The 13,675-nt window shown below is 37.5% G+C and overlaps 1 protein-coding gene across 3 annotated transcripts in view; it reads left to right on the top strand.

The window, feature by feature from the left end:
• The window catches only part of CNTNAP5 (contactin associated protein family member 5), a 757,303-nt gene that overhangs the window by 354,651 nt on the left and 388,977 nt on the right, over positions 1–13,675 (top strand). For all 3 annotated transcript variants that reach the window (XM_058548782.1, XM_058548783.1, XM_058548784.1), the window contains one exon: positions 10,561–10,745. In XM_058548782.1, the coding sequence (XP_058404765.1) occupies positions 10,561–10,745 (185 nt within the window). The remainder of the gene's footprint in view (positions 1–10,560; positions 10,746–13,675) is intronic.

Below are 13,675 nucleotides of genomic sequence, written 5' to 3'. Positions count from 1 at the left end.
AGCATTGTGGGTTGTAAGTGAAGTAATATTACTTGTCAATAGTAGAGCAGGTGTCTTCAACTGCTAACATTGAATCTGCCAGTTACTGCCATTTAGATTCCCAATTGAGATATGCCATGCCCCGCCCCCCCAAAGCTCTGCTCCAATATGCATAATCCAATGTTGTAAACCAGCTTCACTCACAGTACAGCATGATGGAAAGGAATAGATGTAGTCATGCAAGAGATCTTATTTTAGTTGCAAACGTGTGCTAGCTATTTATTATGAGGAAAGTTACATAACCTACAAGCCTCCATTTACTTATTTCTAATCCGGGGCTAATACTATCTTGCAGAGCATGGATATGAAAATCAAAAATGTTATAAATGAATTTTCTATGTCAATAAATAAACTCAGTGAAGTATCAAAAGCAGAAGCTCTTAATATTACTCATTTATTCAACAAACAATATCTGATCATCCCATATCCTATGCTCTGACAGTCTTCCTGAAAAGAAAATGATATATTAAGATGAATAGGATCTGCTCCTTGCTGTGATACATAGAAGACAAAGTAGGTCTTTTTTTTCCAGATTCCATCTCCTTTATATTTCTAACCATGGTAGTGACAAAGTCAAACCTCATCTAGTGAAAGATTCACTAGTAAGAATATGTTCTGTGAGTATTCTGCATAGTTTGGGAATTTCTTCATTGTTTTCATCTGCTTATGAATTTCCCCCATTTTCATCAGTTTACCATATTTGAGTGTTCCCTGGACTTACTCATTTTAAGCAGTCACCTAGGATACTTGTTAAGTAGCACAGATTTCCATGCTCCTTCTCTAGAGATACACTGCCATATATCAGTACTTCAGCCATTCATGCCTCAGTTATAGCCAGCAGGTCTCTGGAAGCACTGAGTTAAGGGGAAAGGGGCAATGAGAATCACTTTGATTTGCACATAATGGAAAATCTGTAATGTAGATTCTACAAGGGCAAGACAGCACTGTTCATTGCTGTAGCTTCAGAGCCTAGGAAAGCACCTGCCTCACATAGGTACTAGAGGCAAATTGAGTATATTTGAAAAAGGAGTTCCCATCTTAAATATTAGAACCTGACACAAATACACATTATCCCCATTGGGCTTGCTCACCCCCAGGCCTATACTCCTGACTCCCCCATGAGCCAGTCTCTCTCCTACTATGGGGCCCTGATAGTCACAGAATACCCACAATATGCTAGTATCCTACCGATCCTCAAAGCAGCCCTATTAGGTAAGTAAATACTAGCCCCAAATTACCCATATGGAATATTAGGTTGCAAGAGGATAAATTACTTGTTTAATTTACACAGCTAGCTATTAGGTATAGCAACAGTTAAAATCTAGTTATGTCTAACCAGTTTTTTTGCTATTATTATTTTTACTATTATTTTCAGATAAAATACATCCGTTTTAAAGCATTTGAAGAAAAAACCAAAAACAAGTATAAAGAACGGAAGGAAAAAAATTACTCAAAATCCTACAAATCAGCCGTCCCTCCTATTAACATTGTGGTATATTTTTAAGTGTTTTTCTTAATTATTTGTGTGAAATTTTTACATATTATATAAAATTCATGTTCTTTCCATGTTGTCACACAGCCTCCAAAGTAGAAAAAGTTCATGCCATCCATGATCATGTTTGGTTTTTTTTAAGAAAAGAATAGGAAGGAAGGGAGAAAGGGAGGAAGGGAGGAAGGAAAGGAGGGAGGGAGGAAGGGAGGGAGGGAGGAAGGGAGGGAGGAAGGGAGGGAGGAAGGAAGGAAGGAAGAAAGACGAGGGAGAGGGGAGAGAGACAAGAAGAATCCAAGAATCCCAGATAATGGACTAACGAATGGTGCTGGGCCAATGAAGGAGGAAGTTTTTCCCTTCCTGGCTCACATGGACACTCTAGCTGTGTTTTCTTTAGTGACAGTTCTCCAGGATCTGTTTCTTACCTCATCTGTGACTGTACAATTCAGAAATTGAGGATCAGAGTGGAGGGGCTCAGTAACATGGCCAGATGCTGAGGATGGCCCTTGGAGACATACACGCTGTGGTTCTTTTCAAGTGATGCTCTTTGCTGACTGTCTGATTCACATTACCTGTTACCCTGACCATAGCTGACTTGAACAGGTCAGTTCCATGGTGAAATTGGAGTAGGTGGTTCCTCTTTGATGACTTTCTTAGGATAGAGCCATGATTTTTCTAGAACTACTAATGGGAAAGAGATTTCTTCTCTCAATCCTTAAGGAGATTAGTGCAATCCTTCTTCTCACATTTTGCACATCTCATTCAGATCACCTGTGGCAGTTGGCCCTCTAGCATTCCAGCAGCACAAACCCACACATGCAGGTGGGAGAATCAAAGAGCAGTGGTATTACGTGACTAGGGAACTGTTGTAAGAACTAAACAAGACATCAATAGTACATGCAGGTCACTCATTCTTAAAAGAGTTCAATGTCTTTAACAGAGGCAGAATGTTTGTGCAATCCGCAATAAGCACAGCTATGGTAAAGGGAGGACCTGCAATACATAAACAGGTGCAGAGCAGAGTGTCCTTGGGAGCCCAGCATAGGGTTCAGAGGCCAAAGCACTTTACTGCATAATCCACTCATTGAGATATCTTGAGATAACCGGTGAAGGTTCTGCACATTCTCCAAAGAGTCAAATGACATTTACTTTAGCTCTTTTGAAATTCAGGCATTTAATAAGCCAACTCACATGTATTTATAGAATATTTATTGTATTTCTAATCTCATGTTAAACATTATGTAAGATTTTTTAAAGTTGCCATTTTTTGACAGCCTGCACTTAAGCACTGACTAGACATTTTTAATGTATATTTCATTGAAATCACATGACAATCCTACAAACTACATCCAAACCCATTTTTCAGATGAAGAAACTGATGGTCAGTGATGCCTAGTCAGTTGCCCAAGGTCACATACTGCATAACTGTAGACCTGGGATTGGAACCCTAGCCAATCCTACCTCAATGTCTGACATTAATAATTAAAATGTTATAAACCATCAGGAAACAATTGCTCATTAAATATCAGGAAGTCAATATTCATGTATTAAATGGTGAGAATAAAGAGATCAGGGTGGGAGAGGAGTCCAGAAAGGCTTCATGGATTAACCTTGAAATTTTATTATAAAAAGGAGAGGAAGACAGGCATTTCAGACAAAGTGTCAGTCGGATAAGACGCACCACATTTTTAATAAATTTTGTCATTCACATAATAAGAATTTGTTGCTCACGTATATGAAGTCAGGCACTGAGGTAGGTGCCGGGGGTTAAAAGTTGGATTTACCTGTCCCTATTTTCATGGAGCTCCCAGTCTGATAAAATAATTATTTCTATTTACTTTCTAACTTTATAATACTAATTAAAAATATATAAGTATGTATAACCAAAACCATATATCATAAATGTGTTAAGACAGCATTTTCTAAGACAGCAAAGTCACAGAAGATGGATACAAATTAGGGACCAGACTTGAGCAATGACCCCTAAATCTGGAGAGAGTATTATTGAATACAATTTAGAAATTTCCTAACAAGTGAAGACATATTGCTTTGCTTTAGTGATACATAAAGATTTGCTCTGGTTTGAGAGTCAAACCTACCGGAATCACATGTCATCCTGTTAGTTTCTTATTTTCTTTAGAAGTTCTCACTTGGGTACTTAGGAGAATATTCATTAGCCCTGAATTTTGCCAAACAAGGGTCTTTATGATACTAAGTAGCCTATGGAAGTGAAATTTGCCTTCTCATTCTATGTCATGTCCTTACCCCTAGTGTTGCCCCATTTTTCTTTTCCTCAACTCTTTGCTTTCCAATCCATCAAATTCTCTTCTGACACCCTCCATTCCTACTAAGCTACGTAGCTTACATGTGTCTACCATGGGATGCATCTGGTCAACACAGAAGACATAAGGGAGAATAGGGTAAAGTATCATTTTTATCCAATAGGGGTAGTAGTGAGAATACTAGCTTTGCAGTCAGATACAGCTAGATTGTATCTCTTAAATCTTTGTGTCCTTGGGTAAGTCACTTGGCTTCTTTGAGATAGAGCTTTTTGCAGAGTTGTGTTCAGAAATAATCGAAACAACATATGTAAAGTGCTTACCTCATGTGAAAAGATTAACAAATACAGAAGAATATCAATATTGATAATCTGAAAGGTTAAAGGTGAGGAGGTCATTTCTGAAGTTCAGATGGAAGCAAGTATCGGGGACTATCATATGAGTGGCAACTTATTTCATCAACAGTAAATCAAACTCTTTCCAAGAGTGACTTTTTGCTGATATACCATCTTAAACAAGAAAGTCTTCATTCTTTTTTGCTCAGGTTCTCTGAAATTCTCAGATTCTGAAAGTTAAAGCAGCATCCATGTTTGAACTTTTAAGATAATACCAAGCAGAGGATTTAATCAAAGAAGACTTTTGAGTGAAAACACTGTGATGTGATATTAAACACTCAAAATGATGATATATAGGCACTCAAAATGATGTGATATTCATGCGCTTAGCCAGAAAATGTTAGTTCCAAAGGTGAAGAAATTGACATGTTTATTCACAGTATTTTGGGCTGGGGGTGGTGGGTAGGAAGAGGATGAAAAGAAAAAGTTAGAAATATTTTGCAAACATTTCAAGCTTTCTATGAGAATTGTTATATGCTTTAGAGTCTTGAGTATTATTTACATTGTTTCATTTTAACTCCATCTCAAACCAAATGAAAACAAATTTTTATTTAATTAGTAATAAAGTTTTTCCCTAATATGTTTCTGGCCTAAAAGATAGCTTCTGCGTATGGTTATTGTCTTTGTCCTCCACAATTGCCCATGGGAATTTTTATCTGGCCTTAATAAGTTGGAAGCTAGTTAAAATAAGTAGTTGAACCTCAATTGCCACTGAGATAAAACTTGAAATATATATTCCAGGATAAAGAATTTGATAATCTCTGGAGAATTAAGATTTTATTGTAATTTCTAATAGTGAACATTTCTAGATAAGATGAAACATTTCCTAGGACTAACATTCTTCTTTCTTCATGGTAACACCTGGCAGAGACACAATTCAAATCTTCTACTTGATGAATAGCAGAACTTCCTTGTTTCCCCAATTGTTTAAATAAACTAACTTTCACTCAGTTTGTTTTAATACAAAATTTCTGAGTGTTAGCATGGAATAATTAATGGACCAGTAGGTGAAATTCACTCAAGTCTGCCATTTATTGGTTAATTAAATAATAACTTGTAATGCAGGAGGTATTCAATAATTTACCCATCAGTCATATACAGTTTTCCATGAACCAGCTATGCAGGATAAGGATTATGTATTTAATGAAGTTTATTTATTTTTCCCATCATCAAAGTTAGTTATGCTCACTCTAAAATACAGAAAAAAAAGAAAAAAATCAAAACCTCTGTTAATATTTTAGTAAATGCATTCTTTGATTTTCTTTTCACACAGTGATTATCTGTTTCTCTTCCATAGTTGTCGTTTAGTCTATATTTATACTTTTCTTGCTTTCTTTTACATATTTTAAATCAGTAATGTATAAATTATTGAATATCTCTTTTATTAAATGTTACTTTTTAATGTTATCAAAAAATGACAGTCACTACCGAGTATACTTTTAAAATGATATAAGTACTTCTTAAATATAATTTAAATGCCTATATATATATTCCACCTGGTGATTCTACCTGTGTTTATTCAAAGTTTTTTTTTTCTGTCTTTCCAAATGATTAGATGTTATTTCCAATTTTTAAATTAGTAGACATTTTGAAAAAAAAATTCACCATATTTCAGTCTGTTTTCTTAGGATAGATTTCCAGACAGTAGGTTACTAGGTAAAAAGTTACCAACATTTCTGAACTTCCTCAATACTTATTGACATATGTTTATTCAAATGATTGGTGGGATTTAATTTTGCTTTATCTTTAGGCAATGAAAAAGAATTGACTAAGTAAATGAACAATGTAAAGAAGGAGCAATATTAATCTACTTTTGAGGAAAGGTCAACAAATTGCTTTACATATTCATGAAAACTTCATAAGCTATTTTGCATGAGAAGATAAGTGTGTTAATTAATGTTTATGACTTCATTAAATGCAGTGAGAGAAGTAACAGCATTTTATTTAAAAAAGATGTATACTTTTCTTCCTCTGCAGTCTTAAAATTATGAGTGGAATTATTGGCTGGAATGATAGTAGCAATCTCTCTGAACCAAAGTTAGGACACGGGAGAGGAAGGGCTGACTTTAAAGCCTGGTGAGAGTAAGGATGGGGTTAACAATGCGGGCTCTCCTTCCCACTGTCCAGAATTTCTGACCCATTAAGAAGGTGGTGCTGATGGTAGCAGTGGATGAAAGTAGAGTGTGCTGGCAGTAACCAACTTGAAATTTACTACGTGAAGTTCCAAAATGTAAAAATCTCAATCTGTGTGCTGGGAGAACCCTAATCTGATCAATGTAACAAATCCACTCATTCCATGTAGTAGTATTTTTCTTTACATTTGAAAGTTATACACATGATTTACTTAAAAAAATTACCCAAGGATTTAAAAATAATGGACTTAGGGCAAGTAGGTAACCACTTAAAAATATAAAATAAAGGTAGAACTGTACCTCATATCACACACCGGAATAAATTCCAAATGAAATGAGCTAGAAGAAATTGGGAGAATTCTTTAATGATCTCAAAATGGGAGGATATGTTAAATTATAACACAAATCCATAAGCCGTAAATGAAGAAGAAATTGGTGGATTTTTCAACACAAAAATGTCTTAATGGCAAATAAAAAATTTAAAAAACCAAGAAAAGCAAAATCAAAAGACAAGTAAAGAACAGCAAAAAAGATATTTCCAAAATCCATATTACAGACAATGGACTATACATGAATTGATAAGAAAATTGATAGAAAAAATAGGCAAGAGATATGAGGAGATATTTCACAAAATGGAAAATAAAAAAGGAAAAGATTTTCAAACTCATTCATATAAAGAAAAATTTATATTAAAATTACTCAGAGATATATTTTTTTTGCCTGTCAGACAGGCAAAATTCCAAAAGTTTGAACATATTTTCTTGACAAGCCTGTGGAGAAAAGGCACTCTCATAAATTGCTAGTAGGAGTTAAATAGGTACAGCTTTTATAGAGGACAATTTGGCAATGCCTGTCAAAATTGCAAACTTGAAAACTTTGAACACTAATTTCTCATCTAAGAGTGCATGCTACAGAAACGCTTGCACATACGCAAAATGACCTCTACATATGAGGCATTTCAGCAGTTTTAAGTATTAACACTAGAGGGAAAACCTAAATATCTTTCAGTAGGAAACTTGTTAAAAAATACATCATATATATCATTCAATGGAATACCATGCAGCTGTAAAAAAAGGTGAAAAAGCTTTTTATATACTTATATAAGAAACTTTGCAGGGTAGATTAAGTGAAAATGAAAAAGTGCAGAAAAATTTTCATTGTGTTTCACAATTAGAGTAAAAAAACACATTAAATGAGGAGAAAGAAAGAATATGTATCTTTGCTGGCTTGCATATGCATAGAATTTTTTCTGGAAGGAGAAACAAGACATTAATAACAGTGATTACCTATAAGGTATATGGAAGATTAGCAGATGAACATAGGGATGAGAAGAAGATTTGTTACCGTATCTGAATAGTTAAATAAAAATTATTGTCAGTTTGACCTATTCATAATTAAATTCATCTTTTAGCAGGGATAATAGTGTAGAAAAATAGTAAAATATTTTATTTTAATCATTATTATCACTGGCTCTATTAAAGAACTCAGTATATCACTAAAACCCACCCAAACAATACATAGAATACTTGAGGGAAAGGCTGTGATTCCTTTCCCTTTTTTCTCTTTTTGTGACTTATAGTGGCTGTAAATTTTCAAATGTTTAATGTTTTGGGCTTATTATTAATAAATCTGTTTTTATTTTATATTATTATTTTATACTATTATTCAGAAACGTGCCTTTCCCCCTTTTAAAAAAAAAGTTAGATGCACAACAAATAAAAATATTAATTCTAATATTAATTCTATTTGACTTATTACCTAGAACAAACAGTTCTAGGTAATTTTAAGTTTATAAGGCACACTAAGTTTCCTTCAATCAATCATTAGCTCCTTGACAAGTTTTATTTTATAAATAAAAGGGGTGTGTGTGTATGTGTGCATGTCTGGAGAGAGAGAGAGAGACGTATTCTTTGTTCTGTCTTTCTTATCTCACGACTGGTACCACTTTTCACCCACCTGCTCAAGCAAAAAACCTACAGGTCATCTTTAGGTGAGCCTTTTCCTTTATCTTCTCTACCTCCAATATCCACGTGACACATGAGGCTACCACGCGCAACACCTTACCATCACATGGCAATCCGTTCTTCCTGTGCTCTCTTTAAAGCTCCTCTGTCTCCCATCTAGATTACTGCCAACCTTACTGCCAGTCTTGTCTTCTAATCAAATTCTCATACAGCTACCAAAATAATCTTTCTTTTTTTTTTATAGAAGTAGGCAAACAACAACAAAAAAGTCAATCTCCTCTCTTACCCTCAGTTAGATTTAAGAGTTCTTAATAACCTTTCTTAAATGTTAATCTGAGTCAGTAATCTCTGATTTACTAATTCACCATTGATTCCCATTCTTTAAAGGTAAATATAAGCTGTAAATCTAACCTTGCTTACACTAGCGCTCTAGTCCTGGATGAGGTAAGCCACGCTGGCGTGGCCATGGGACTCTGCTATGTGGAATCCCTCTACCATGTTCCCTTGTGCCTCTGAGCCTTGGCACCTGTTTCTCCTGGCTGTGTAATAGTGCTCCTTCTTTGGGCCAAATCTCAGGCCCATCATTGCTCTATTGGAGGCTCCACAGCTCCTGACTCTACATTTCCTTGGCTCCCAGCTGTAACCACTGTACACCACCACCATATTTTTTATTGATTTACTTATTGAGAGTCTCTACATTAAGACCTTCAGGAAGGGGAGTGTGCCTTTTAACTCGGTATCTCCTTTGTACATCATTTGTCTCTGTAACCAGCGTAGGTGGATATCAACACCTTTTAAGGAAGGAAAGGAGGAAAGGAAGAAGGAAAGGAGAGAAGAAAGTGGGAAGGAGGGAAGGAAGGAGGAAGAGAAGAAAGAGAGGGAAGAAGGGAAGGAGGAAGAAAGAGAAGGAGGGAGAAAAAAACAGAAATATCTACTAACTCACTAGCATAAGTTGACAAATTGTGAGAACTCAAAAGTTGTGGAACAAATAACCAATGAATAAATCAGTGAAATAAAGTCAGCTATGAACTCACTAGCTCTCATTTTTTAATTATAATGTTTGAGGCCCCACCCCCACCTCCACAGGAAGCAACAAAGTGTTCTTCAGTGAAGGAAGCAGTGACTTAGGACCATAATGGAGGTGGGAGTGAGCAGCCTCCAGGGGAAATGGCAGCTCCTGCCCCCTTAATGCCACACTGCTGAGCAGGCTGTTGCAGCTGTTCTGGTAAAACACGTCTTAGGAGAGGAGAGACACATTTAGCTTTCAGTTACTGAGGGTACTGAATAATAAACTATTCAAAAGATTGAAAGTTTACATATAAGTAACAATTAGTTGCATTTAATTCTTCATTTTGCTAAGTCTGAGACATTCTGCAGGAAAAAATAAAAAAATCTGTAATTTTTTTGACAAAAGGGTACCAGCATGAACTTACATAAAATTGTGGGAGGGGTGGAGGAGCGGGGAGAACCAGGCAGACTAGACTGAAAAATGTACCTCTCCACCTGAATCTCTCATATCCTCCCAAGGAGTGTCTCCCAAACTCAACCTAGGCTGAGTCCACACATGTGACCCCTGTGGTGGTCAGAGGAAAAAGGGTCAAGCAGACCTGGATTCAAATCCCAGCTGCACCTCTGGGGCATGCACGCTCAGCCTCACTGAGCCTCGGCTTCCTTATTTGTGAAATGCAGAGAATCATTTTCCCTCAGAGGATTCAAGATTGAGGTTAAAAAATCTCTACCAAAGTGCTATTCATATAGCAGGCTGTTGAAAATGGCAGCTAAAATGATCCTTCCCTCATCTTTGCCTGTGCCCAGAGACTTACCTAACTCAATGTGCCCACCGTCTTCCCTTTCTCGTCCATAGTTCACTCCAAAGCACAACTCAAGATCCACTTTCTCCACTCAAGAGCCATTCAAATGCAAAGAATGTGTATTATTTCCAAGTGTGATAACTCCTATATTCAATATTATTCATATAGCCATTAGGGTATAGTTCCTTTTATTATTTAATTGTTCAAGTGCTGAAAACATGTCATTTCATGTCTAGAAGGGGTATGTATTATCAATTGACCTAGAATTTGGTCCTGAAATCTGAGGGTAAAGCTTGTTTTCCTTTAGAAGGCCAGCACAGTTCTGGGCCTGTGGAGAAAGAATCATTCCTTACCTTTAGGATAGAGACAGCTGGCCTTGCTTGCGGGATATTCTAGTACTCAAGGCTTCCTTGGGCACAGACATCATCGTGTCTTCCTCTCCCCTTCACAGATGACAGCAAACCTCGGCTCAGCAGCAGCCCACCCTCAGCCACCCTGGGCAGCCTCCTGGACGACCAGCACTGGCACTCAGTCCTCATCGAGCGGGTCGGCAAGCAGGTGAACTTCACTGTGGACAAACACACACAGCACTTCCGGACCAAGGGCGAAGCGGATGCCTTAGACATCGACTATGAGGTGAGTTGACTCTCCCTGCAGGTCCCAGCCCCCTTGCTCAGGATCAGTAAGATCAGTAAACAAAAGAGCAATTGAGAGGAGATGTGGGGCCCTGACAAAATCTTACCCTGGGCTTATCTCCTCCTCCATCGAATCCCAGTCAGACTACAGTGGAGGAGTCCAAGCAGAGAATCTGAGCAGTGATTCTGCGGTAAATGCCTTGGCAATAATGGTGATAGCCCACAAGGTGTCAGCTAATAGTGTGCATTTTAAAATCGGCCGTCTCCCTTTTACTTTAAAATTTTTTTCTGCTTGTAGCCTCCATGTATCACCATCTAGTCTCTTGGTTACACTCAGTTGTTCTTGTTTCAAAAATCACTTCAATTAGCTGGGGTAATGGAAGATATAGAAATTATACTAATATAATTTTATGTGTCGATTATACCTCAATTAAAAAAAGAAATTACAAACAAAATCCAAAGTAACCTAAAATCTGCACTATAGGCACTTGTTTTTAACCTTCATTCCTATGCAAACTTTTGACTAATACGTATGGACCGTTGTTTCAAGTCTATAGTACAAAGAAAGTTGCACAAAGTTCTGCAAGCTGGCAGGCAAGAGTTATCCATCTTTGCTAGTAGTTCAGTTCAAGATGTATATATTGCATCCCTACTATATATCAGGCTCTGTTCTAGGCAATAAAAACACAGAGCTGACTGAGGCAGAGTCCTTGAGGTGGAGAAGCTTACAGTCAATAGCAGAGTCAGACCTGGAGATATGCCACTGTGGAACAAAGAGGGGAGAGCTACAGCAGAGCGCAGCACCAGGCACCGCGGGAAGACAGGGGTGAGAGCACGCAGCTCTACCTAGAAAGAGTGTGGAAGGCTTCCAGCAGGAGATGCTGCTAACATCTTGACGGGGGAGTCAGGTTAGCCTGATGAGGAAGGTTAGAAAAGGAGGTCAGGTCCAGAGAGCGTGGTGTGTGGGGCACCGGGCATGAAATGTCACAGTCCAATATCTATGTGGTTTGAAACAATGGGTAGGCAGTGGTGTGCTGGAGCCAGCTGGTACCGACTCATGGGGGCCAACTGACAGATTTTCAGGAATTTTGTGAACTGGCTGGTAAACACAACCATTACTAAATATTAAGATATATAAACTTATAATTCAATAAAGAATTTTTAAAAGATAATACATTCATTGATTCCTAATTACTTTGCTGTATCCTATCTATCTATGCATCTATCTATATGTACTCTGGAGGTTTTTCACTACTGCTGTAGCTGTGTGGTGGAAATACTCTATATGTATTGGTCTGCCACAGTACGTCTCTTCCCAATTCCATGTTCAGTTTTATCTCTTTGATAGCTTGAAATCCACCATGGTGGGAATATTTATACAATGGATATTGGCAAATACTATAAATCACAGTTTGATTTATTGTTTTATTGATTGTCTAGACCAGGGATGGGCAAACTATAGCCTGTAGGGCAAGTTTGGCTTGAAGCTTGTTTTTCTCCAGCCTGTGTGTTAAGAATAATTTTTATGTTTGTCAAGAGTTGTTTAAAAAAATAAAGAAATTTAAAAAAAGAATATGTGACAGAGACTGTATGTGATTACAGGTAAAAGAGTTCAGTGAAAAATCAACAAAAGCATTCTATAATGATTGAATCAATTGGTTATATGGAATTTACAATAAAGATCACTGTATATTTTTATTATTATTTGTAAATTGTGTCTCCACACTGCTTATATCAGTAAAATAATCTTATGTTTGTGTACAGGCACACACACATGCATACATACACATGTACATACATGGCTGTGTCTGTGTCGCACCCTGAAGAGTCAGATTTTAAACTTTTGTCAATATACCACTTGAGTCCCGGGACAGTGAGAGATAAAACATAATAATTAGGGAAAACTCAGGTGAGGATGGGCCCTGTGAGCCATGTGAAGGAACTTAGACCCTGGGGGATGAGGAGCCACTCAAGGACTTTCTGCAGGAGGGTGGCGTGGCCAGGTTTATGTTTTAGACTAGTAATTCTGAATGCAGGTTTCAGGAGCCAGCCCAGTTGGCATCCGCTGGAGATTTGCTAAAAATGGAAATACTCAGGTTCCACCCGGACCTACTAAATGAAAAACTCTGAGAGAGGGGCTCAGAAATCTGTTTTTAGAAATCCTCCAGCCGGCTCTGATGCGCCTTAAGGTTTGAGAACCACTATTTTGGAGCAGTTACTCTGAAGCAATTATTCTGAAGCTTAGACTTGTGGGTAGGTGGAGGAGGGGGCTGCTGGACAGATGGTAGGAAACCCTGTTCGGAGACAATTTCAGTCGCTAGTGGTACAGATAATAGTACAGTGGAGGTGGAGATGAATAATTGAAAAATTAGAATCTGACATTCTTTTTCCAATCACTATCAGGAGCTGTAAGAAAAATCTCCTCTTTTTTTTTTTTTGTGAGGAAGATTAGCCCTGATCTAACATCTGTTGCCAATCCTCCTCTTTTTTTTTTTTTCCTGCTGAGGAAGATTGGCCCTGGGCTAACATCCGTGCCCATCTTCCTCTACTTTGTATGTGGGATGCCTGCCACAGCATGTCTTGATAAGTGTGCATAGGTCTGTGCCCAGAACCCAAGCCTGTGAACCCCGGGACACCAAAGCAGAGAGCGCGAACTTAACCAGTACACCACTGAGCCAGCCCTAAGATCTCCTCTTTTGATCCTAACCTTAGAGTAGCATACTGTTAATAAGATATGCCATTCATTAACTTCAAAAGAGAATTTGTCACTCTTTGACTCAGAATGCAAGATACCCTGTAGATTTTTTTGAGTTGCTGATAACTGTTCATCCATGAAAATCAATCATTCTCCTTTGTCAACTTTGTTTAAGTGATTGGAAAAGAACACACACAATATTGGAATTATCTTAAAGCAAAGAGATATCTTTTACA

The sequence above is a fragment of the Diceros bicornis genome, chromosome 10 (assembly GCF_020826845.1).
Source record: "Diceros bicornis minor isolate mBicDic1 chromosome 10, mDicBic1.mat.cur, whole genome shotgun sequence".
Taxonomy (NCBI): Eukaryota; Metazoa; Chordata; class Mammalia; order Perissodactyla; family Rhinocerotidae; genus Diceros; species Diceros bicornis.
This window is presented reverse-complemented; position numbering and strand designations above follow the sequence as displayed.